Here is a 23,752-nt window from a genome sequence, read left to right on the forward strand (position 1 = left end):
GGACATTTGGGTTGGTTCCAACTCTTTGCTATTGTGAATAGTGCCGCAATAAACATACGTGTGCATGTGTCTTTATAGCAGCATGATTTATAGTCCTTTGGGTATATACCCAGTAATGGGATGGCTGCTCAGACCCACTTTGAACCTGTTGACTCTGCTTCTCTAGGAAGGAGATACCCCCTTGCATGATGCAGTGAGACTGAACCGCTATAAGATGATCCGACTCCTGATTATGTATGGCGCGGATCTCAACATCAAGAACTGTGTAAGTACTGGAAACAAGAAACACCGCTTGCAAGCTTTCCAATTTCCAGGAGCATTTCTTAAATAGGTGAAACGACTCCCACAATGGCAGTATTTGAGGGGTCTTCGATGGTCTAAATGCCCCTACCCATTTCCCCGAGGACAGTGTTTATCTTGGCTAGGACTCAGGTCACATAGCCAGAGATGGGGGAAGCCATAGATACTGCTATGACCTCAGTGCCTGATACAGTGCATAAAAATTATTTTACAATTTGGTCTTGGAAATGAAAGATAGTCAAAATTTGCTCATCCCCACAAATACCTAGAAGTCCAATCTGCCTTGGCCATTTCTGTCTGTGCAAGCCTGAGGAAGTTAGAAATAAAGGCATCCACCATTTCCAAAATGTCCTAAAATTCCACAAGGGTCAGTGCAGCCAGTGAACTAAGGTTAATCAATATCCAATCTGAGTAATTCAGAAAGTCCCTTTCCTCCTTACAGCAATGTGAAATGTCACCATTTTCTTCCAGGGGTAGCTGTGCTTTTGCCTGTATTTTTTTCAGATAATTTCTATCCATTCTCCACTTGGATTTGTCTTCACATCTCTCAAAATAATTTCCTATATTTAGGCCCTGAAAATTCTTGTATAAGTACATATTAATTTAACTTCATCTGTAAGCAGGGAACATAACCAACTTTCCCTCATGGTCTCAATTTCCAGACAAACACCATCTAATATAAGCTTTAAAAATATTGCCCAGAGGAACAGGTATAAATTTCTGAAGAAATAATTTTGAAGAAGCTTTTGAAGAATCACTTTACAAAAAAGAGTGGGGGGGGGTAGGGAAACTCAGTCATCATATAAATGCAAATAATTTTCTCCCCTTATTTGTGTTGCAAAGACTAAGAAGAATATCTTATCGTTTAAAACAAATCTGGCTTGGTGACAGGATCAAAGAATGGTGATAAATGAAGATTGCTTGGGATGGGAGTGTTAACAGTAGGGCTTCCTCAGTCTAGATATTGGAATTGAGTCTATCTAATAATTTTTTAAACTATCAGAAAAAGAGCAGGTTCAATGAAATCTTGAAAGCTGCAGAAAATGTGAAGACTTTTTTTCAGGCAGTGAGACACTACCAGCAGAGACAAATAGCATACAGGTTTAGGGAGACTGTGTAAGTAGCCAGAAAAGTCACAATATAAATTTCAATGGAGAGAAGTGCAAGGAATTTATGGAAGAGTAGCCCAAAATATACAAATAGGGCTCAGGGTTCTGAGTTATCAGTTAGATCTTAGCATCAGGTTTATGGAACTATTAATGTCATTGACCCAATGGATTGATGTTTCCCCCAAAGATCAATAACCTATTGATGCCATCTTAAGGAGATTGGGAGCAGCATACAATATTTTCTCATTATCCAAAACTGTATATTCATGTCTAGTGATTATCGTTCCTAGAGAAAGACACTACAGAGGTGGGGAAGTTCCAAAATGAAGGTTATAGGGCCACTAATTTAAATACCTACAGGTCTCATAATCTGACTGCAGACTGACCTCACCGTGCCGGGCAGATGGCATAAGTGACTTCAATGTGTGGCTGTCAGGGTCTGTGCACATAACTCTTTTAAAGGTGGCCCTTCCCCAACCCAGTCCATGTTGCTCTGTGGAACCATGGGTACCATATTGTTAACTCTTCCAATTTTTTCATAAAAGTCACAAATTCAGTTGGGAAATCTCTTGGTTTCCAACTGTTGCCAATTCATACTAATCTTAACAAAAATCTAAGTTCTGTTTGGGTCAAAACAAAACAGGTCTCTATTCTGGTTTGCATCTCAAAGCTGCCAATTTGCAGTCACTGGGTTAAAAAGAAACTTCTCAATGAATAGAGATAGAAAAATTTAGGACTTCTCAGATCTATAGATAAGAATTGAGAGATGACATGGTTTTAATATTTTTAAATCTTGAGACGTGTATAAGGGAAATCAAAATTTCGTCTCAAAAATTATTTGTTCACACATGTCATTGCCATCAACTCCAAGAAAAATACATTTCCTGGGAGAGTCCATTGAAAATTCTGACAAGTTATGAAAAATCTGCTCCCAGGAACAGTAATAGTACCCAAGCAGTACCTGAGTCCTTAAGCCAAGTTATTGATGCAGCTCATTTACCATCATTTCTTATCAATCAAAGAACTATTGTTCAAATGGATAGGCACTGTCTTGGTCCAAGAGGCACGCTCCCACCTCCGGGAGCTCATTCCACAGGATAGTGGAAGATGTATGGAGGCATTTTATAAATTTCAAAATGACTTGAGGTGCTCTTGACACTTAGTGTCTGGGGCAACGGATTTTACCAATACCTGGGATGGTCCCACGTGAAAAAGATTGCTGCTCTAAAATGGCAAAAGCATCCCTCTGAGAAACAGTGAAGGGCTGGTTTGAGTATAAACTGCAGATCACTCCTAGTGGAAACCATAAAACACTGTTATAACATATAGCTAATACTTATCTCATGAAACACACACAGAGAATGTGAATTTACAGATGTCACCCACCTGAAAGTCAAGTTTTTTTATCTCATTTGATTAGGCTGGGAAGACGCCGATGGATCTGGTGCTACACTGGCAGAATGGAACCAAAGCAATATTCGACAGCCTCAAAGAGAACTCCTACAAGACCTCTCGCATAGCTACTTTCTGAGGCAAACATTTTGAAGGCATGGCCCAAGAGAAGAGACACTAGCCATAAAATCTAGTTTCTATTTATCAACATGTTGTGAAGATGTACCTAATGAAGTTTTGAGAAAGCACAGGGTTATAGGTGTTAAAATTTCCTTTAGTGAAACTCTATTTATTTTTATGTATTTCTGTTTATTTATTTACTGCCACACTACTGATATTCAGACCTTCATGATCATCCATTTGGTGAGCAGAGCTTCATTTGTATATAACACTTTCAGAGCCTTCCCACCCATAGGTAGTTCTTAAACCAGGTGAAAGAGCAAAGTTCAAGTGCCTAATGAGTCATTCGCTCATGTAAGAGTTTTTAAGAGAGGGCTGATTATCGCAGCCCTCTTCTCCTGAATTTTTAATGCAGAAGTTTGAATGAAGCAAGGGAAGGCATGTAGGGACAGGAAAGGAAACAATGGAAGGAAAGTGATTCTGTGAAAAGGACAGTGAAGCCAGCTATTTTACCCCCAGGCTGGATTTTTTTTTTTTTTTACCGAGTACACAGAGTACCCAGGTGAAGAGAACGTCATGAGTGTAAGTGCAAGTCAGTGGAAGCAGCGGCAAACTGGGACATGCAGAATTGAATTTGCTCAAAAAAGATGAAAGCAAATGCAAACTGTAAATGTATAAATGTATATTGTATTGTACGTATATTTTATATTCATAATAAAGGCAATGAAACTCTAAACCTCTACGTCCTTCTATAAGTGTGGTGGAAACGTCCTATGTGAAAAAAAAAAGCTACATAGGAGGGTTTTTTTCCCATTGTTTTCCAAGTTTTCCAGATTAGAAATGTCCCGTACAACAGCACTCCCAGTATTTAATATGTATACAGATCACCTGGGGATCTGGTTAAAATGCAGATTTCTGATTCAGCTGGTCTCAGGTGGGGCCTGAGATTCTGCTCTTCTGATAAGCTCCCAGGTGACAGGCCACGAAATGCCACCACCACACTGAGCAGCTAGGCCGAGAGCCATAAAGACACAAAGGAATTCTAGCGAGCTTTCAGTCCCAGTGGTGTGTAGAAAGAGACCCCTGGTGGTCAGAATGATTTCTGCATGGTCAACCCGCATTCCTTAAGCAGTTCCCATTAAGGCTTAACCAGTGATTTTTTTTTTTTTAATTTAAATTTAAAGTTCTGAGGTACTTGTGCAGGATATGCAGGGGTGTTACATAGGCAAACGTGTGCCATGGTGGTTTGCTGCACCTATCAACCCATCACTTAGGTATTAAGCCCAGCATGCATTAGCTATTTTTCCTAATGCTCTCCCTCCTCCCACCCCACTCCCCATACAGGTCCCAGTGTATTTTGTTCCCCTCCCTGTGTCCATGTGTTCTCATTGTTCAGCTCCCACTTATAAGTGAGAACATGCAGTGCTTGGTTTTCTGCTCCTGTGTTAATTTGCTAAGAATAATGGCCTCTAGCTGCATCCATGTCCCTGCCAAGGACATGATCTCATTCTTTTTATGACTGCATAGTATTCCATGGTGTATATCTACCACATTTTCTTTATCCAGTCTATTATTGATGGGCATTTGGGTTGGTTCCATGTCTTTGCAATTGTGAATAGTGCTGCAATGAACATATGCATGCATGTATCTTTGTAGCAGAATGATTTATATTCCTTTGGGTATATACCCAACAATGGGATTGCTAGGTCAAATGGTATTTCTGGTTCTAGATCTTTGAGGAATCACCACACCATTTTCTACAATGGATGAACTAATTTACATTCCCATCAACAGCGTAAAAGTGTTCCTATTTTTCTGCAACCTCGCCAACGTCTGTTATTTCTTGACTTTTTAAATAATTGCTATTCAGACTCTATCCATCTGACGAAGCTCTAACATCCAGAATCTACAAGGAACTTAAATTTACAAGAAAAAACAACTCCATCAAAAAAGTGGGCAAAGGACATGAACAGACACTTCTCAAAAGAAGACATTCATGCGGCCAACAAACATCTGGAAAAGAAAGCTCAACATCACTGATCATTAGAAAAATGCAAATTAACTAGAGATTTAACAATTCTTGTGGACAGGGACTGGCAATGTCAAAGACCTCCCAGGAGAGAACACACGGGTCCATGATTTTTGACCTCCAAACCACCACAATAAAACTAATATCACAATAAAGTGAGTCACAATTTTTTTTGGTTTTCTAGTGCATACAAAAGTTATGTTTACATAACTGTGGTTTAATAATTGTGCTATAGCACGATGTCTAAAAACCACTGTACCTACCTTATAAATACTTTATTGCTAAAAAAAACTGCTAACGATCATCTGAGCCTTCAGTGAGTCATAATCGTTTTACTGGTGGAGGGTCTTCCCTCCATGTGGATGGCTGACTGATGAGGGTGGTAGTTGATGAAGATTGGGATGGCTACGTCAATTTACTGAAAGAAAACAACAATGAGCTTACCACATCAATTAACTCTTTCTTTCATAAAAAATTAACCTGTAGCATCTGATGCTATTTGGTAGCATGTTACTATCAATAGAACATCTTTCAAAATTGGAGTACATCCTCTCAAACCCTGTTACTGCTTTATTAACTAAGTTGATGTAATATTCAAAATCTTTTTTTGTCATTTCAACAATGTTTACAGCATCTTCACTAGGAGTAGATTCCATCTCAAGAAACCACTTTCTTTGCTCATCCTTAGGAAGCAACTTCTCAACTGTTCAAGTTTTATGACAAGATTGCAACAATTCAGTCACATGTTCAGGCTCCACTTCTAGTTTTCTTGCTATTTCCACCACATCAACAGTTACTTACTCCACTGAAGTCTTGAACCCCTCCAAGTCATCCACACAGGTTGGAATTAACTTCTTTCAAATTCCAGTTAATGATATTTTTACCTCCTCCAATGACCCATGAATGTTCTTAATGGCATCTAGCATGGTGAATCCTTTCCCGAAGGTTTTGAATTTACTTTGCCCAGATCCATCAAAGGAATCGTTATCTATGGCATATAGCCTTATGAAATGTGTTTCTTGGTAAGACTTGATTCAAAATGACTCCTTGATCCATGGGCTACAGAATGGATGTTGTGTAAGCAGGTATGAGACTAACATTTATCTCCTTGTACATCCTCATCAGATGCACATCTCCATCAGAAATCTTGGGTGACCAGGTGCATTTTCAATTAGCAGTAATGTTGTGAAAGGAATATATATTTTTTCCTGAGCAGTAGGTTTCAATGATGGGCTTAAAATATTCAATAAACTATGATGTAAAAAGATATGCTATCATCAAGGCTTTGTGGTACAATTTATGCAGCACAGGCAAAGTAGATTTAGCATAATTCTTAACAACCCTAGGATTTTCAGAATGGTCAATGAGCATTGGTTTCAACTTAAAATCACCAGCTAACAAGGGAGTCAAAGTTTGAAGCTTTGAAGCCAGGCATTGACTTCTCCTCTCTAGCTATCAAAGTCCTACATGGCATCTTCCAGTAGAAGGCTGTTTCATCTACATTAAAAATCTGTTGCTCAGTGTAGCCATGTTAATCAGTTATCTTAGCTAGATCTTCTGGATAACTCGCTGCAGCTTCTCTATCAGCACTTGTGCTTCACCTTGCACTTTTATGTTACAGTGATGGCTTCTTTCCTCAAATCTCATGAACCAATTTCCGCTGCAGTTCTCCAACTGTTTTCAGCAGCTTCCTCACTTCTCAGCATTCATAGCATTGAAGAGTTAGGGCCTCTGGATTAGGCTTTGGATTAAGCCATTATTGTAACTGGTTTGGTGTTCTATCCAGACCACAAAAACTTCCTCCGTTCAGCAAGACCTGTTTTGCTTTATCATTTGTGTGTTCACTGAAGTAGCACCTTTAATTTCCTTCAAGAACTTTTCCTTTGCATTCACAACTTGAGTGAAAGGCATAGTTTTCAGCCTGTCTTGGCTTTCTATATGCCTTTCTCAATAAGCTTAATCATTCCTAGCTTTCGATTGAGAGAGATGTGTGGCTCTTCCTTTCACTTGAACACTTAGAGGCCATTGTAGGGTTATTAATTGGCCTAATTTCAATATTGTTTTGTTTCAAGGAATGGAGAGGCCTGAAGAGAGGGAAGGAAATGGGGAAGCTGGTCGATGGAGTCAGAACACACACAACATTCATGAATTAAGTTCACTGTCCGATATGAGTGCAATTTGTGGCTAAAACAGTTATAATAGTAAAATCAAAGAACACTAACCGACAAGACACATATAATAATAATGAAAAAGTTTTTAATATTGTGAAAATTACCAAAATGTGACATGAGAGAGACAGGAAACAGGCACATGATGTTGAAAAAATGGCACCAACAGACTTGCTGTTTACAGAGGTGCCACAAATCTTCAACTTGTAAAAAATTCAGTATTTGCAAAGCACAATAAATTGAAGCACAATAAAAGGAGGTAGGCCAGTAGTTCTTGGCCAGGTGCTAGGCCAGGTCCTAAGACCTGTGGTGAGAAAAAGTGATTGTCCATGACTTGCCCTCCTGGAAGAGATGAATATTAAAGGAATAATGAGGAATAAATACATAATCATGTGCCACAGAATGATGTTTCAGCCAACAATGAACCACATATACAAAGGTGGTCCCATAAAAATAAAATGAAGCTGAAAAATTTCTATCGATAGTGACATCCTAGCTGTTGTAACATCATAGTAGTGCATTACCTTTTCTATGTTTGTTTAGATACACAATATACTTACCATTGTGTTATAGTTGCCTACAGTATTCAGTACAGTGACATGCTGTACAAGTTTGAAGCCTAAGAGCAATAGGCTGTATTGCTCATATAGCCTAGGTGTGTAGTAGGCTGTATCATTTAGGTTTGCGTAAGTAACATTCCGTGATGTTCACACAACAAAACCGCCTAATGATGCACCTTTCAGAACGTATCCCTGTCGTTAAGTGAGGCATAAGTGCATAGTATCCGTCTGTTGTAAATACAATGAAGGAAACAATACAGAGTACTGAGTGTCTAAGATGATGAGGATTCTATAAAGACTTCTTTGAGGTGGTAACCTTTAGGGTTTGTCTGAAAGGTAAACAGGAGTTATTCAAGCATTAAGTGTTCCAGGTAACAGGAACACTGCTCTATGGAATACAGCAAAGATATGAGAAATGTTTGGTACTTGTGGAAATACATGAAAACCAATGAAGTCTGATGTGTAACACTAGCACCGAGACCCATTTCGGATAAGATCATATATGTTAACCTCTTAGATATGCCTCTAACCATCTGGGAGAGTGTATATGCATAGTCCATAACCAGAAGGTCTTCCAGTTATCTGGTCATAGACACATATAGAGTTGTGAGAATGGTTTGAAATATTTTTGTACCTTTTCTATCTAGTATTTTACCAATCCAGGGAGTCCACCTTCCACAGGCATTGGGGGATTTCATTGTTATCTCTCTGACTCCCAATCTTGTTTGTACGCCCCTCTACCTTCCCCACAGGTGTCCTGGCTTAAGTTTGTCAGACTTTTAAGGCTCAGGGTCCTTCAATTTCTTCCAAGTGAAACACGTACAACACAGACATTTCTCTTGCCAGTGCTGATGTCTCATGTGGCATAACTTCAATGTGTTACCACCATGTGACCAACTTTTCTTTACGGTATCTGCCTCAAATCCACCTCCCCTAAAGAGCTGGGAGGGTACATGAGAGAAGAGAATAAAGAGTTAAAAAGTTTTGTGTTGCCACATATAAATATTTGCACTAATAACTAGGTAGAGGGCATGAAAGACAATACGGAATAAATCCCATTAGAATAAGACAACTCTTAGTTATCTCTGCTAATGGAAAAGATAAACACATTGGGGGAAATTTTTAAGTTTTTAATCACAGTCATTTTTTTTTTATAAGGTTCTCTCCTTGCCTTCTCACTGACTCAACTCTTTGCTCACAATCTTTCATTTTGTGTTTGCTCTTCAGTGAAGGGCACATCACACTGGCCAATGGAGAGTCCTAGAAGTTGTTTTTGACCTTCTTTCCCTCGCCCTTCTCTTTTAATCAACCACCAGGTCTTACCAAGTACACTACATAAGTAGTGCTGTGATCTGTCCATGTTTTCCAATCCTAGGTGCCTCTGCCCTAGTTCAGGTCACCATTACTTCTCATCTGGATCACTCAAACAGCCCTCCCAGGCTCCTGGCCTCCAGGCTTGCTTACCTCCAGAATGTTTTTCAAGTTGCAGTTAGAGTGATTTTTCTAAAATGCAATGCTGATCAACTCACTCTCCTCTTTCAACCCTTCGATGGCTTCACATTTCCCTCAGGATGAAATAAAAACGCCTAAAAATGTCTTATAAAATCCTTAAAATCTGGCTGCTGTTAACTCTTTATTCTTATCTCTCGTTACTTTTCTAGCCAAACTCTAAATTTCAACTCAACTAAATTTTCAGTTCCTTAAAAAATACAGGCACTTGCTTTACTGTTTTCACATGCCGTGCCAGCTCCCTGGAAGACTCTTCTTCCTACTACAGCCCACTCCACCCCATCACATCACTTCTCCTCATTCCTCCCCTTTGGTCTAGCTGTATTTCCTCCAGGAAGCCATCCTTGAGTCCTTAGATTCTATTAGTTCCCCCCAGGTGTCTTCCTGTTGTACTTTGCTTTTTCCCCATAACATCTGTCATACTTCCTTCCCCCTCTTCTTCAACACCCAATACTCATTATGCCAATACAGAAATGAGTAACAAAGGAAGCAACACATCACCAATAATCCTGGTTTCATGACATTCTGATTATTTCTGTGCACATTATGGGTATTGTGTATTTAGCTTTACAACTTCTTCAACTGAACAACTTATTCTAGACATCTTTATAGACAGTATTCTTTTGTTTTAATGTACAATGAATTATTTAATCCTGTTATTATTGGGTATTTAGGTTGTTTCCATTTTCACATTTAAGACATTGTTGCAGTGAATATCCTTATCCATCCACCCTTTATAATTAACCAGTTATTTCTGAAGAATAAATTGACATAAAAAGTATGACTTGCATCAAATTGTATCTCCCTCCACACCACCTTGAAAATATCCACTTTATAATATAATCTTTTTTTCTTTTAACTTTCAACCTGATCAGCCAGATATATTTGTGGTGATTTTCCCCTAAATGACTCGGAAAGTTCAGCATCTTCATGTTACTGGACATTTAAAAAAATCAACTTTATTTGTCCAGTTTTCTAAGTCAGGTCTCCCGGAAGCAGCATTTCAAATTAGGATTCTTGTGCAAGTGACTTACTGAGAGTTCTCTATAAGGGAATGAGGAAAAACAGAACAGGGCAGAAGAGGCAAATATGTGGTTTCAGGAGAAATTCACACACAGCGTAATCCCATGGGGTGCTCAGGAGCATAAATTGTACCACCGAGGCCAATGGGCCGGGCTGTAATGTCCTGCATCAGTCACTGGCCATGGGCCAGCCTCAGAGGAGACAAAACTTCCCAGGTATCTTCAGGTAAAGTGACTCTCATCAGCCCAGGACAATCCTCTGGAAAAGGGTGAAGATAAGTCATTAGTACCCAAAATCTGAAGCACTTGCAAAATAGGTACACCACCCTGGGAACAGGGATCTGTGTGGATGCTAACAGCATGTTATGTTGGGTATTTAAAAAAAAAAATTCTTAAAAGCTAAGCACATGAAACCTTCCTGGAATATGCATTGTAAATGTACTTTCCTAGTTGTTGTTATGTAGAGACAAATCAATCAAACTTTGTTTTCTGGCTTTGATGATCATGCTTAGCAGGTCTATTCCAATCCAAGATTATTATTTTTTTAATTAACTTACATTTTCCTCTAGTATTTTATAAGTTTTTTAAAAAATTTAAATCTTTAATCTACCTGGATTTACTATGGGTGTGTATTGGGTGTGAGATAGAGATTTGACTTAGCTTTTTCTTAAATAATAGCTGACACTTCAATATTTAAGTTAACATAATCAAGTAACAAATAATAAAATAGTTGGCACTTTCTTTTTTTTAGGCAGAGTCTCACTCTGTCACCCAGACTGGAATGCAGTGGCACAATCGCAGCTCACTACAACCTCTACCTCCCGGGTTCAAGCAATTTTCCTGCCTCAGCCTCCCGAGTAGCAGGGATTACAGGCACGGGCCACCATGCTTGGCTGATTTTGTATTTTCAGTAGAGACGGGGTTTTGCCATGTTGGCCAGGCTGGTCTTGAACTCCTGACCTCAAGTTATCTGCCCTCCTTGGCCTCCCGAAGGGCTGAGATTACAAGTGTAAGCCATGGTGCCCGGCCGTAGTTGGTACATTTTATATGATAGGCCCTGTTCAAAGTAAGCCTTCCACAAATACTAACCTACTTAACCCTTGCAATAATGTCACAGGTAGGGAGAACAGATGAAGTGAGGCAGAGAGGTTACATAATTTGCCCAAGGTCATAGCTAATGAGTACTAGCAAGTTGGGCTTTAAATGCATTTAGTTTTTCTTTCCCCTATGCACTTAACTGGTATGCTGTACTGCCTCTCCCAAATAGATAACCAATTATTTCAGTATCACTTACTGAACAATCAATCCAGCATTTCTTCTTATATCTAAAGTGTGATCTTGGACTTCCTGCTCTTTTCACTGTTCTTTCTGAAGTTCTGCACCAATTAGTTTTAATTACAGTACTAGAGTTTTGTTATACTCTGTAATATTCAGCATTGTAAGTCCCTCCCATTAGGTTTTTCCCTGAAATTTCCAATTCTCATATTTACTCTTCCAGAATACCAAGTCCAAAGACCAAACACATAAACAAGAAACAAAAAATACTTATAGGTATTTTGATTTTAAATTTTGTTAAATGTGTAATTTGGGGGAGAATGTGATTTATAATTTATCTCATTCAAGAAAACAGAATGTCTCTCTCCATGTATTCTAGTCTTTATTTTCCCTTTATTCTCTTATTACTTTCATTTAAGTTTTCTTTATAGAGGCCCTATACATTTCTTGGTAATTTATGTCTTTGTGAATAGTGTCATCTTTTAAAATTATTTAACAGGTTATTAATCAAAACTGGTCTTTGTGTATTTGTACATAATTGGCCACTCTGCCAAACTTCATCTTGGTTTGGCAGAGGTATTGTCATCTTGTAGCAATTAAATTAGTGGTTCATTCTAACGAAAGTAAATATTAGAAGGAAAGTTGCCTCTGCTATTCACTGGTGATCAGCCATCATGCCCTACTATTGTGAACAATGGCATAAACATGTATGAATAGAAAGCAGGCACAACTGCAAACACATACTACACAAATGTGTAGTAAATGGATGTAAGCTGAAAGGTACCTATATTTCTATTTTTTTCCCATTTATTTCACGAGTTTTCCAAGGCAGTCATATCTGCAAATAATTTTACCTCCTTTCTATAACATGAAAATCTTACTGTATCTGGTGCAACTGTAGCTGATACATCACTAATTCATAAATTAAGGTGGGACATCGCAAAAAATTGAACATACATCCTGTGAAGCATTTTGAGCTTAAAATAGATAAATGTATACTTGGGTACCAATCTTTTAAAGAAGGGTCAAAGCCTGTTCTTGCGAGTATGAGCTCTCTGATGAGAGATCCAAAGTTGTCTTTCTTGAATTCTAGTTCCTTTAAAGCAGAAAAGGAACTTGACATTAGTGAAGCAATCCAAGTGCAGAGTTTTTACTGATCACCCAGAAATTTGTTATCCTTCTCACACCTAATTTGACAGCAGTTCTTTGTAATGACTCTTTTCCAAACCTTTCCAAATTGTTGACTTACTTTTCCCAGGAATTCTTCATTTGCCCCCAACAGCTCATCAATTTTCATATTTAAAAAAATAATTTACATACAATGCTAAATACGGCTGGCATAAACAGATTTGTTAATAAACACAGCTGACTTTTGGTGAACTTAAGCAGGGTGAAGGAAAAAAGCAAACTGGCACACAAGGAAGTGGCAGACTTTTGGTGTGTGGCATCAGCAGCACCGGCCTCAGTTTTACAGAAGGAATGGGTAGGTTAATCCATCAAACTGGCCAAGTGGTAGCGAAAAATGCTTTGGGAGCCATCACATTTAATATACACAAAAAACAGACACATACGAACATATATATGTATGCATACAATATTCTTCTACTTTAATTTTGCCACGGGTTATTGCTGTCATTTTAAAAATCAGGAGTGGATTTTAAACTTTATTAAATGTCTTTTTGGCATCTACTAAAAATATTCTGATTTTTCTCTTTTGACCTATGAATATGATAAAGGATACTGCATTAAAAAGAACTGGAAGGCTGGGTATGGTGGCTCATGCCTGTGCCTGTAATCCCAGCACTTTGGGATGCTGAGGTGGACAGACTGCTTGAATCTGCCAGGAGTTTGAGACCAGCCTGGACATGGCGAAACCCCATCTCTACAAAAAAATACAAAAATTAGCCGGGATGTGGTGGTGCATGCTTGTGGTCCCACTTACTTGGGAGACAGAGGTGGGAGGATGGCTTGAGACCAAGAGGCAAAGGTTGCAGTGAGCTGAGATTGTGCCACTGCACTCCAGCCTGGGTGACAGTGAGACCCTGTCTCAAAAGGAAGAAGAAAAAAAAAAAAGAATAAATTTCACCTGGTCATGATGTACTTTGTTTTAATGTTTTTTTAATCAATATTTTATTTAAACATTTGTATTCATTGGTGAGGTTATAAAGCTCTCTCTTTTTAAAACTGTATTTTCTCGGGCCGGGCACAGTGGCTCACGCCTGTAATCCCAGCACTTTGGGAGGCCGAGGCGGGTGGATCATGAGGTTAGGAGATCGAGACCATCCTGGCTAACACGGTGAAACCCTGTCTCTACTAAACACACGGTGGGCGCCTGTAGTCCCAGCTACTCAGGAGGCTGAGGCAGGAGAATGGTGTGAACCCAGGAGGCGGAGCTTGCAGTGAGCAGAGATCGCGCCACTGCACTCCAACCTGGGGGAAAGAGCGAGACTCCATTTCAAAAAAAAAAAAACAACAACAACTGTATTTTCTCCAACCCGCAGAACAGTTGTCTTTCTCTTGTTTAAAAAAATTTCTTATTCAGTTATATACCTCTGGCTCTACTCCATTGTGTTTTAGAGCCCTGACATTAATATTGCATAAATGTACATATTTGCATAAAAAGCTACTTCTACTTAACATGATCCCACTATAAAATTATTTCCAAAGTTGGTTCAGTCCGATGCTTTGCTATTTTTAATACAGCTATTAGGAAAATCAGTATTAGGGTTTTAGGGGTTTCTAACTAAAAGTAAGGAATCCTATTTCAAAGACCTCACATAGGTATGAAGCAGTGAAGGAAGAGGCCAGGTGTAATTTTACATGTGTATCCTCTCTCCTTCCACAAATTCTATAGCAATTTCTTTTAGAAAAAAATGCTGATTTGATGAATACATGAAAGAAGCTTAAAACAAGATCAACTAGTCACTTCTTCAATATAAGTTTGAATATCTTCAAAATAACTACTATTTGAGCATGAACAAGAAACTTTCGAAAGAAGCTCTTAAAATATTCAAACATCTGGCTGCATGTGGTGGCTCATGTAATCCCAGCACTTTAGGAGGCCAAAGTGGGAGGATGGCTTGATCCTAGGAGTTTGAGACCAGCCTCAGCAACATAGTGAGACCATGTCTCTACAAGGGAAAAACAACAAAAAAAAACAAAAATAGCCAGTTGTGGTAGTGCACACCTGTAGTTCCAGCTGCTTGAGAGGCTGAAGTGGGAGGATCACTTGAGCCCAGGATTGAGGTTGCAGTGAGCTGTGATTATGCCACTGTACTCTAGCCTGAGCAACAAAGCAAGACCCTATCTCAAAAACAAAATGAAACAAAAATATCTGAAACATCTTATTCAAGCATATTTGCTGTTACTTATCACTTACACAAAGGAGAAATAACTAGTCTTTCTCTCTTAAAGTACATCTAAATTCATTAAGCTGGCAGCCTTTTAAAAAGATGCTTTCACTAGGTTTCATTTGTTGTTTTAATGGATTGCAAGTAAAACTGTTTTTATAGACTATTGATTTCTAGCTCCAAATGAAAACAGTAAATCACACAAAGGTTTTATTTTTGTTGTGGCTGATGAGCTATAAAAGGGAAGAAGGGTGTGCTGACAGAGACTGGGGCATTTTTTTCAGCCCTCACACTTGGCTTTCTTGGAAGCTGGAAGACAATCTTCATCTCCTTCTGATGGCCGAGGTTTCTTCACTGTAGAAATAATTCCAAAAGCAGTTTTTCTAGTTTCTGTAAAACAAACAGGGAAACCATTGTGCTTGAAGTTAAGACATAATTTTAAATGAGGTGGTTTAACATATTACTTTGGCTTACAGCAATAGTAAATGATAAGCCATAATGAACTGCTATGGGTGCTAGTGCCATTTACCGTCATTATCTTTTTTCCCAACATACACAAATATCAGTATATTATTAACATCTAATTCATTCCTAAAGATTACCTCATGGGTAAAACTGCAGGACAGTGTTATCTCTAATGGTCTGTCCCTGGCATCTTATGTAGCCAGAACCCAGTCACAGACATTGGTGTAGCAGAGACTTTATATATGGTAAACAGACAAATCAGGAGAGCAAACACAGCAATCAAGTGTATGGCTCCCATGTGGAGCACATGCTTGCCTCATTTTACAGCATGTACCCTATCTCTCTCATTACAACATCAAGGTACCTCTGAAGAATCAATTGCATTATATTGCCAACACTCAACAATGGCCTGGTTATGCAAAATGTGTTCAATACTAGTTGAGTTAATGAATAAAATCAAACTCATAAATTTATTGATCTCTTTAACTGGTGACAATGAACAGAGAATAAATAGAAATTATTAAATGCTTAGATTAGGTTGGCAGAAGAGTTCCACTCAAATTTAACCAATTTCTCCTAGAAACCTACCAATAGGCTAGGCACTGTGTCCAAATACAGAGGGTATTAAGATTCCTAACAGACAGTGCTTTTCCCTATAATACATGCATGCGAGAAGTACAGTAGGAGCAAATATAATAGGAATGGAGGCATCCACAAGAATTAACTATCTGGTTAAAGCAATGAGGTATTATATAAAGGTGACACTACTTGGAATAGGGTAAACGGAATAAGAAAAAGAGAAGTATTCCTTTACAAAGGCATGGAGAGAAAGGTAAGAAGAACCTAGGTAAAATAGTTTAGGGGACAAGATGGCTGATGTGAAGGAGGAATACTAAAAAATTAGGAGAAAATGAGTTTGGAAGGGTAATTTATGAAAGGCCATAGTGTCATGAAAACAGACTCAAACTCTGTCCTTAGAAATGGAAAGGGATTATGGAGGAGAGAGAAACCCATTAGCTACAAAAGTGGCAGAATCAAAAGAACTTGAACAGAAATTTAGCTATGAATTATTTCTTATTTCAAGTAATAAACGTAAAGTCAACCATAAAGTGTTAAGCATTATTTTCCCATTTATCAAGATTAACTTAGTAAATCTACTTTGCCAATTATTTTAAAACACTTTTATTATAAAAGGGATAAAACTGCTCTCAAGGTCATTAAAATGCCAACATAATAAGAACCTCAAAATAAAAACTGGCAATGATTTCCATTTCACCAAATGAAAAACGTCACACTTATAGTTATTAATTTATATCACTGATTCTGTACCCATAGTCTAAAAATCAACTGAAATAAAACATTATGAAAATCAGCACTTTTTAACAAAATGCATTAATTTCTTTAGTGTCTTTTAAAAATAAATGCATTTCTTGGTAACAGCAAGAAGTTACATTTGTGTATGCTTTAGTTTATAAAATGTTTTCACATATAGTATTTCCTTTAATCATCTTGCCAAGGAAAATCTAAAGGATTATTTACGAGTGAATAATTTTGTTCACGAGGGGCTAAGGCAGGTGTCCCCAACAGGTTCATTTTGGTCCAGGGGCTGATTGAGGGCATGAACTTTATCAATCACAGGCCAAAGACTCTGACCTTGGGCCTCTTTCCTCTGTCCTTTCCCTACAACCTCCTCAGAATTGCTATTCATTGGTTTCTGGACCCCCAAAGAACCTAATTCTGATTTCCTGTGGCAAGCCTTCCAAGTTGAAAGCCAACTACTATGTGTCCCAAGTCTTCTGCTTGCCAGGTATCCATGCCTGCACCACCCTCATGATTCCTCTCATCATGAGGCTTCCAGACCCTTTAAGGACCGAGTAGACATTTTCCAATAGTGTTTCAGTGCACTGCTGTCCTTCTTAAATGTGGCACTCAGAATGATACAGATGCTGGCTGAGATTTCATCAATGAGAGTATAATAATGAGGCTTTGAATTTCCTTGCCTCAGAATCCGTTATTTCTTCTAATATTACCTAAGCTGAATTAGCAATCTTAAGAACACATCATAGTACCGTCTCATATTGATCCCAATGGCAACGAAAACCAGGGTAACCATATTTTATCATCTAGTTTAGGACACTCTTCAGGGAATAGAAGTGCTAATAAGGTCACAGAAACAGCAGGCATAAACTAGAACTGTCCTGGGTACACTGGGGTGAATGGTAATGCCACCTGAAGTTCACAAGTCTTCTTTAAGTTTAGCTTCTATAAAAGCCTGATTTTAGACACAGAAAGACAAACATCACATGTTCTCACTCGTTCATGGGATCTAAAAATCAAAGCAACTGAACTCCTGGAGACAGAAAGTAGAAGGATGGTTACCAGAGGCTGGGAAGGGTAGTGGGGGGCTGAGAGGGAGGTGAAGGTGGTTAATGGGTACAAAAAAAATAGAATGAACAAGACCTAGTATATGATAGCACAATAGGGTGACTATAGTCAATATAATTTAATTGTATATTTAAAAATAACTAAAACAGCGTAATTGGATTGTTTATAACACAAGACAAATGCTTGAGGGGATGGACACCCCATTTTCCATGATGTGATTATTATGCATTGCATGCCTATATCAAAATATCTCAGTACCCCATAAATATATACACATACTATGTACCCACAAAAAGAAATTCTAAAAAAAATACTTTACATATTATGTATTATATGCTGAATAGCTGAGTTCTTAAAGTCAAATGCAGGACTTCCTATTTTCCTATATATAAAATTATATATGTATTTATATTTTAGTTTCTGTTTCTTGTTTAGTCCATTTTGGAACCCCAACTGTTACTCAAAATCCTGGTGATTGTTTATTTAAAATAGATCAAAATAATCACAAAACTACGAAAGTGTGAATCAACTGTTCCCTAATTTCAAGAAAATCATTATTAAAAATCTCCATTAATTTGATCACTCCCAAAGCTTATGTGATGAGTTCCAGGCTACATAATACAAAAATCTCAAACTAAAAATGTTGGAACTAAAAGCAAAATCATCTAATTTATGGCAAGCCAATACATAAGCAGTTCTCTCAAGTGGAAATCAGATCAATAAAGCCCAACACACAAGCCCTCAATAACCTAGCTATTCATATGACAAATAACTCAGTCTATATGTAGCAATCTACTTTGAAGTTTAAAATTCATTTGGGTGATAGCAATGAAATTGCTTCTTAACCACTACAATTAGTCCTAAGAATTATAAAGATAACGAAGACAAAACAGTGATCAAAAGCTTAAGTTGTTTTAATAAAATTTCACTTTCATTTTCCGAAGTTTCAGCATACTTTCAATTTTTAACATCTGATGAGCAGGAAGCTCGGTCAGTGAAAAGGTACATATACAAAACGTGAGTAAAAAATGTACAGTCTGGCCGGGCATGGTGGCTCACGTCTGTAATCCTAGCACTTTGGGAGGCTTGAGCCCAGGAGTTCAAGACCAGCCTGGGCAACATAGTGAGACTCTGTCTCTATTCAAAAAAAGAAAAAAAAAATAAAAAAGATACAGTCTGGACACAACTTGACCATGTAAGCAAACATGGGAAAAGAAACATTCTGAGTTATAATAAATGTAAAAGTTACAGTCTATGTTTTGTTAGTTGGATTTTTAAAAATGTATTTGCTGGTTTTGTTTTCCTAATAAATAGTTTAACATATATTTTTAACATATCAGTTCTCTAAAACAGAGATTTTCAACAGGGAAAGCATGGCCTTCTGGTGAGGGAGAAGAAGGAAGGGAGATTAGAAGCCTATCAAAATGTGGGCAGGATCACACATGTATAGCTGGAGGAACTATTCAATACTCATTTCTGTAATGAAAACTATATTCATTCCACAAACTTTAGAAAGTAAAGCCTGAAGTGAGGGTGAGAAAACTTGATGACTGTGGTTAGAACAGGTTGAGAAAAGATGACCCCAAAGGAACTCTGTAGGGTAGGGCAATAAAAATAGGTATGGCTGTAAAAATGACTTGCTTTTAACATGACCATTCAGTTTGTATTGGAAGAACTTGCTTACCTCCATGGAGAAGCGCTGCTCGGCAGTTGGTGGACACCGCAGCCTTGGCATCACTTTCAGAGAGCCCAAACAGCAAGCCTCTTGGGGGAGCATTAAAGATTTCAACCCAGAGTCAGCCAAGGACACGAGACTAACACAAACATAACAGAAAGTGTCGGCTAACCTGGTCATCTTGGGAGGCTAGTTAATTCAACAGCGGTTCTTAGTCCAACTGGAACATGCATCTGAGAAAAGACTCATTGAACTCTAAGCTTTTATCATATGAAGTCCCTCATTCCCTCTTTTCTATCTCACAATTAATTAAAAAACAGAAGCATAAAGCTCTCTATAATGTTATATAATTTATTTTTGAAGTTATTAATTGGTAAACTTACAGTAAAAGGTTGAGAAAAACACATGTTCAACTATAATACGACTTTAAATTCAAAATTTCCTGAAAGACAATGTCAACAACTTTTTACTCAGAAAAGGATACAGGTTTGCCACGTCATATGGCCCTCTTATTTCTAAAGGCTGAAATAAAATGCACAAAGAGTAGATATGAGAAAATTATTTATAACATTTCAATGACTTATAGCAAATTAATAGAATATTTAAGTATCCAAAAATAAAAAAATTACATAAATTTAAGTCCTTATAATTTTGATGGGTTTCATAGCTTTTGAAAATATAAGAGAAGCTTGAAAGGCATTTTGTAACAGTATAAAAGAAAAACTAATTATATAAACAAAAGTTGAAGCCTAAAGAAAGTGGGGATAAATTTTACTATTTAGCAATTACAATGAGCAAGTGCAGTTAAAACAGAAAAAAATGCAACAAATATTCATTTACTATTTTAATTTATCCCCTAGAAACTGCAAAGTTTTATAACCTGAAAGATGAAAACAAAGTACTTCATGCTAGACTTACCCTTTCTGCAGCACTAGATACAATTACATTCTACAAAATAGAAAGTGATTAATATTAATCTTAGATAAATGCAAAAAAAGGAGTTTCATAATATAAATAGCCAGTAATCATATTTTAACATTTAAGGCTCAAATACCAACTTCTTTTAAAGATAAGGTAAATAATTAAGGGGAAAAAAATGAAAGACTTCATGTCAAACTAAAGGCAATCTGTAATTAAAAAACAAAATATGTTTTCCTAACAGATCTTAGTAAAGATGAATTAAGTTTAAAAAACAAGATGAAAAGGTCACATATCTTAATTCAACTCAGTGAGGACCACTGTTATTCTAGACTTTTCTTTCACAGTATGTAAACTGCAAATTTTTATCAAAAGATATGGCTTCCAACACATCTTTTTCTCCCTTACATTATTCTTCCCTTGGTATTTTTCTTTCCCTTAAAACTTGCAGAGCTCACTGAAATGGGAGAATTTGTTCCTATGCTATGAGAACATTCTGCTTTAAGGAAAAGGAGTCAGTTTGACAATTCCAGTGTACTACTAATAATAAACTGCCAGATGCGAAAAACATCCTAAAATTATAGAACCATACCTTTCCTTTGCAGATTTGCATCAAATTGAGGGCATTGGAAATTGTATACCTTCTCATTGTGGAGTCTTTGATAGCAGGGCTATAGACAAGTTCAAAAGCCAGGCCTCGGTCAATTGCCTTCACAGGAAATAAAACTGTCAGAGATAAGCATGCACTGGCCTACTTCATTTTCACTGATTCTCTCTTCATATCCTTCCTCACTCCCTACCACTGACCCCTTACATGTCAAGGTACAGCTTTATGAAAGACAGATTAACACTCAAATGGCACCACCCACAAGGAGAAGAAAATAAATCCGTGGCTCTACTTGATCAAAAGAGTTTAACTTGGCTGCGGGGAAGCTGACTTTACATAAACAGGAATTACGAAGAGGCTAAGAAGAACAAAGTCCCAATGGGGTGAGAGAGGGGCTACTACTCCATGAACTATCAAAAGGAAAACAGAAGTGTACTCCCTACATTTAGAGTAAACTGTATGCAAACATAGTAAACCAAGTAATCTGATCTATGAATGCACAAAGAGACAAAGAAATGAAGAGCTGAAAAAAGCCCAAAGAACCAAGGGTGGGAAGGTCTTTCAGGTAAGTAATTTATTACCTATATGTTGAAGAGAGAATAACAGCCATAGTTAATTGAGTGCTGACTATATGCTAAGAAAGTCTTATATATAATATTTAATCCTTACTACAATACCTTTATAAAGCATTACTGCAAAGCCTGCTAATTGCCCAGATATCTGTCCTCTCCTTTTTCTTTAGTAATAAAGCCCCTGATTTTTCACTGGGCTTATAGCCGCACAGCAAAAAAGATGGAAGTGCCCTTGAAGATTTTGCCCAGCTCACCATACAAGCTTGGCTTTTTTCATGAGAAACAGAAACTTCTTTATTTAATGTACTCTTACTACGTAGGGATCCACAGGTAAGTAGATGAGTGGAAATGAGATTGAAATTAACCACCATACTGTTCAGCTTTCCTAATGAGCACCTAAATGTCTGCATCCATTCACAAAAGATGTTTTAAGCCCACTATGTGCAAAAGCTGAGACGGTTTCTCCCTTCTAAAAGCTTACATTTTGTGGGGGAGATGATCAATAACCACACAAAAATACGAAACTTCAACTGTGTTAAGTGCTATCAAGGAGAAGTTTGGACGGGGTTGAGGAAGAAATTAAGCAGTTAAATAGTAGAGGAAGGTGCACTTTCAGAGGGAGGTCAGAGCATGCAAGTCTTCAAGGTTGCAGCATGGCAGCAGGTAGGGAAGGTCAAATGCTGGAGAAAAATAATGAGGAAGACAGGCTAAAGAGAATGGGAAGGGCCAACTGTGCAGGCCTTTAGAGCTGGTGATGAGGATTATTCCTAATGGAGAAAACATCTGAAGGATTTTCAGCATAGAGATGATAATCAGACTCTCAATTGCAAAAGTCACTTGAGTGGCAGTACTCGGTTCAAAAGAATAAAGAAAGAATGGCAGGCATGTTCTAGGCAGTATGGTCCAAGTCTCTGCTTGGCAAATGAGTTTCGATTGCCCAGAGTATGAGTTGGGACTGGTCCAGCTGTGACTACTGGGGTTTACTCCTGAGCATTTACAAGGAATGGAGAAACTTGTCTTTTTCTAGAACTGGCAGTCCATCTTGATTTAATTCAGTTGTACTTGAAGGCCCCTTCTGCTTTTCCCTCCCAAACACAGATTTCCTTAATTCTTCCTCTGGCTTCAAGGCTCCCAGATTTTATTTTAGATTTTCCTATATGTCTGATTCTAGTTTGGTTAGAATTTAAATGCTATTTTCCACACTGCAACCTTCCCCTCTCTCATTTTTTGACTTTTCCCCATCTCTAATTCTTTCACCTGTGTTGATTATTTCCGGGAATAACAATTGTTAAGATAGTATTTCTGTCCTAGTTGAACGTGTATCTCATTCTCTCTGCCAAGCTTGTACACTTCTTGAGAGCTAGACTGCCTTTTACATAAAAGGTGTATAATATATTTATATTTTGAGTGAATAAATAGCAGCTTATGGAGAAGATGTCCTGTGATAACGTTGTTCATTATAGATGATCCATCATCAAAGGAACCTCGATGCACCTAGCTAACCAAAAGCCACAGATAAGTAAAAACATCCCTTTTAGCCATATTATCAGCCATCTCCTTGGCTATATATTTTACCAAAACTACTAATTAGCTGAAGAGGCTGACCTGTATTTCTTTTCCTTATCCTTCTAGTTGTGGAACAATAATACAAGGCAACAGGATGATGAAGAGGGGAAATAAATGAAAGAGGTGAATGATATATAGAGTTGGATGGTTAGATCTCGAAATATTCCTAATTGACTGAATCTAAATTTCTAGACCCTTGTGGGGACCAAATCAAAATAAAAACAACTTTTGCGGGGGGAGGGGAGAAAAAAGGGATATTATCAGCATAATTATTTTTTAAGGAAAAAGTTCTGATTTTCATCTTGGTACATTAATCAAGTTCACTTTAAAACTGCTATAGGAATTCTTGAAAAAGAAAAATTTAAAATAATGTGCTATTGAAGGTTGTGAATATTTCTTTCATGGCATCTTATTTTAAATTTTTAGATGGATAAAATACAGACTCATTACCTGGAATCTTGCTGTAAGACCATTTTGATGCAAATTGCCTAAAGCTCATCAAATGATTGTTCATAACAGCCTCTTCCTAACAGTGCCTGCCTGATTAGCTTTTGTTCTCATGTCTGACCAAAGGTTCTGGCATGGGTGGATGATCAGATTTCTTTACTAATGAGAAATAATGGTCATAAAGATGCTACTAAGGACAGGTGTGTGACAGTTGAATCAAGATACATTGGCACTAAAATTCCAAATATTAAGCAAAGCCTTAGAGATAAAGACGAGAAGAAAA

General features: G+C 37.7%; 2 protein-coding genes across 5 annotated transcripts in view; one reads left to right on the plus strand and one right to left on the minus strand.

Annotated features, from left to right (window-relative positions):
• The window catches only part of ANKRD1 (ankyrin repeat domain 1), an 8,923-nt gene extending 5,800 nt beyond the window's left edge, over positions 1 to 3,123 (plus strand). Inside the window, exons 8-9 of the mRNA XM_032137028.2 lie at positions 167 to 265; positions 2,830 to 3,123. Coding sequence (XP_031992919.1) covers positions 167 to 265; positions 2,830 to 2,940 — 210 coding nt within the window. The 3' untranslated portion in view covers positions 2,941 to 3,123. The remainder of the gene's footprint in view (positions 1 to 166; positions 266 to 2,829) is intronic.
• Positions 3,124 to 7,351: 4,228 nt separating this feature from the next.
• RPP30 (ribonuclease P/MRP subunit p30) overlaps positions 7,352 to 23,752 on the minus strand; it is a 38,034-nt gene continuing 21,633 nt past the window's right edge. For 2 of the 4 annotated variants that reach the window (XM_058436222.1, XM_058436223.1), the window contains 5 exons: positions 20,870 to 20,986; positions 20,278 to 20,307; positions 19,844 to 19,881; positions 19,369 to 19,448; positions 15,028 to 15,224 (listed from right to left, as the gene is read on the minus strand). In XM_058436222.1, coding sequence (XP_058292205.1) covers positions 15,115 to 15,224; positions 19,369 to 19,448; positions 19,844 to 19,881; positions 20,278 to 20,307; positions 20,870 to 20,986 — 375 coding nt within the window. In that variant the 3' untranslated portion in view covers positions 15,028 to 15,114. Of the gene's footprint in view, positions 12,581 to 13,426; positions 13,531 to 15,027; positions 15,225 to 19,368; positions 19,449 to 19,843; positions 19,882 to 20,277; positions 20,308 to 20,869; positions 20,987 to 23,752 lie in introns of those variants that run through there. The other 2 variants (XM_032137053.2, XM_032137043.2) reach the window with 2 other exon arrangements.

Source organism: Hylobates moloch, unplaced genomic scaffold, assembly GCF_009828535.3.
Source record: "Hylobates moloch isolate HMO894 unplaced genomic scaffold, HMol_V3 SCAFFOLD_3, whole genome shotgun sequence".
NCBI lineage: Eukaryota > Metazoa > Chordata > Mammalia > Primates > Hylobatidae > Hylobates > Hylobates moloch.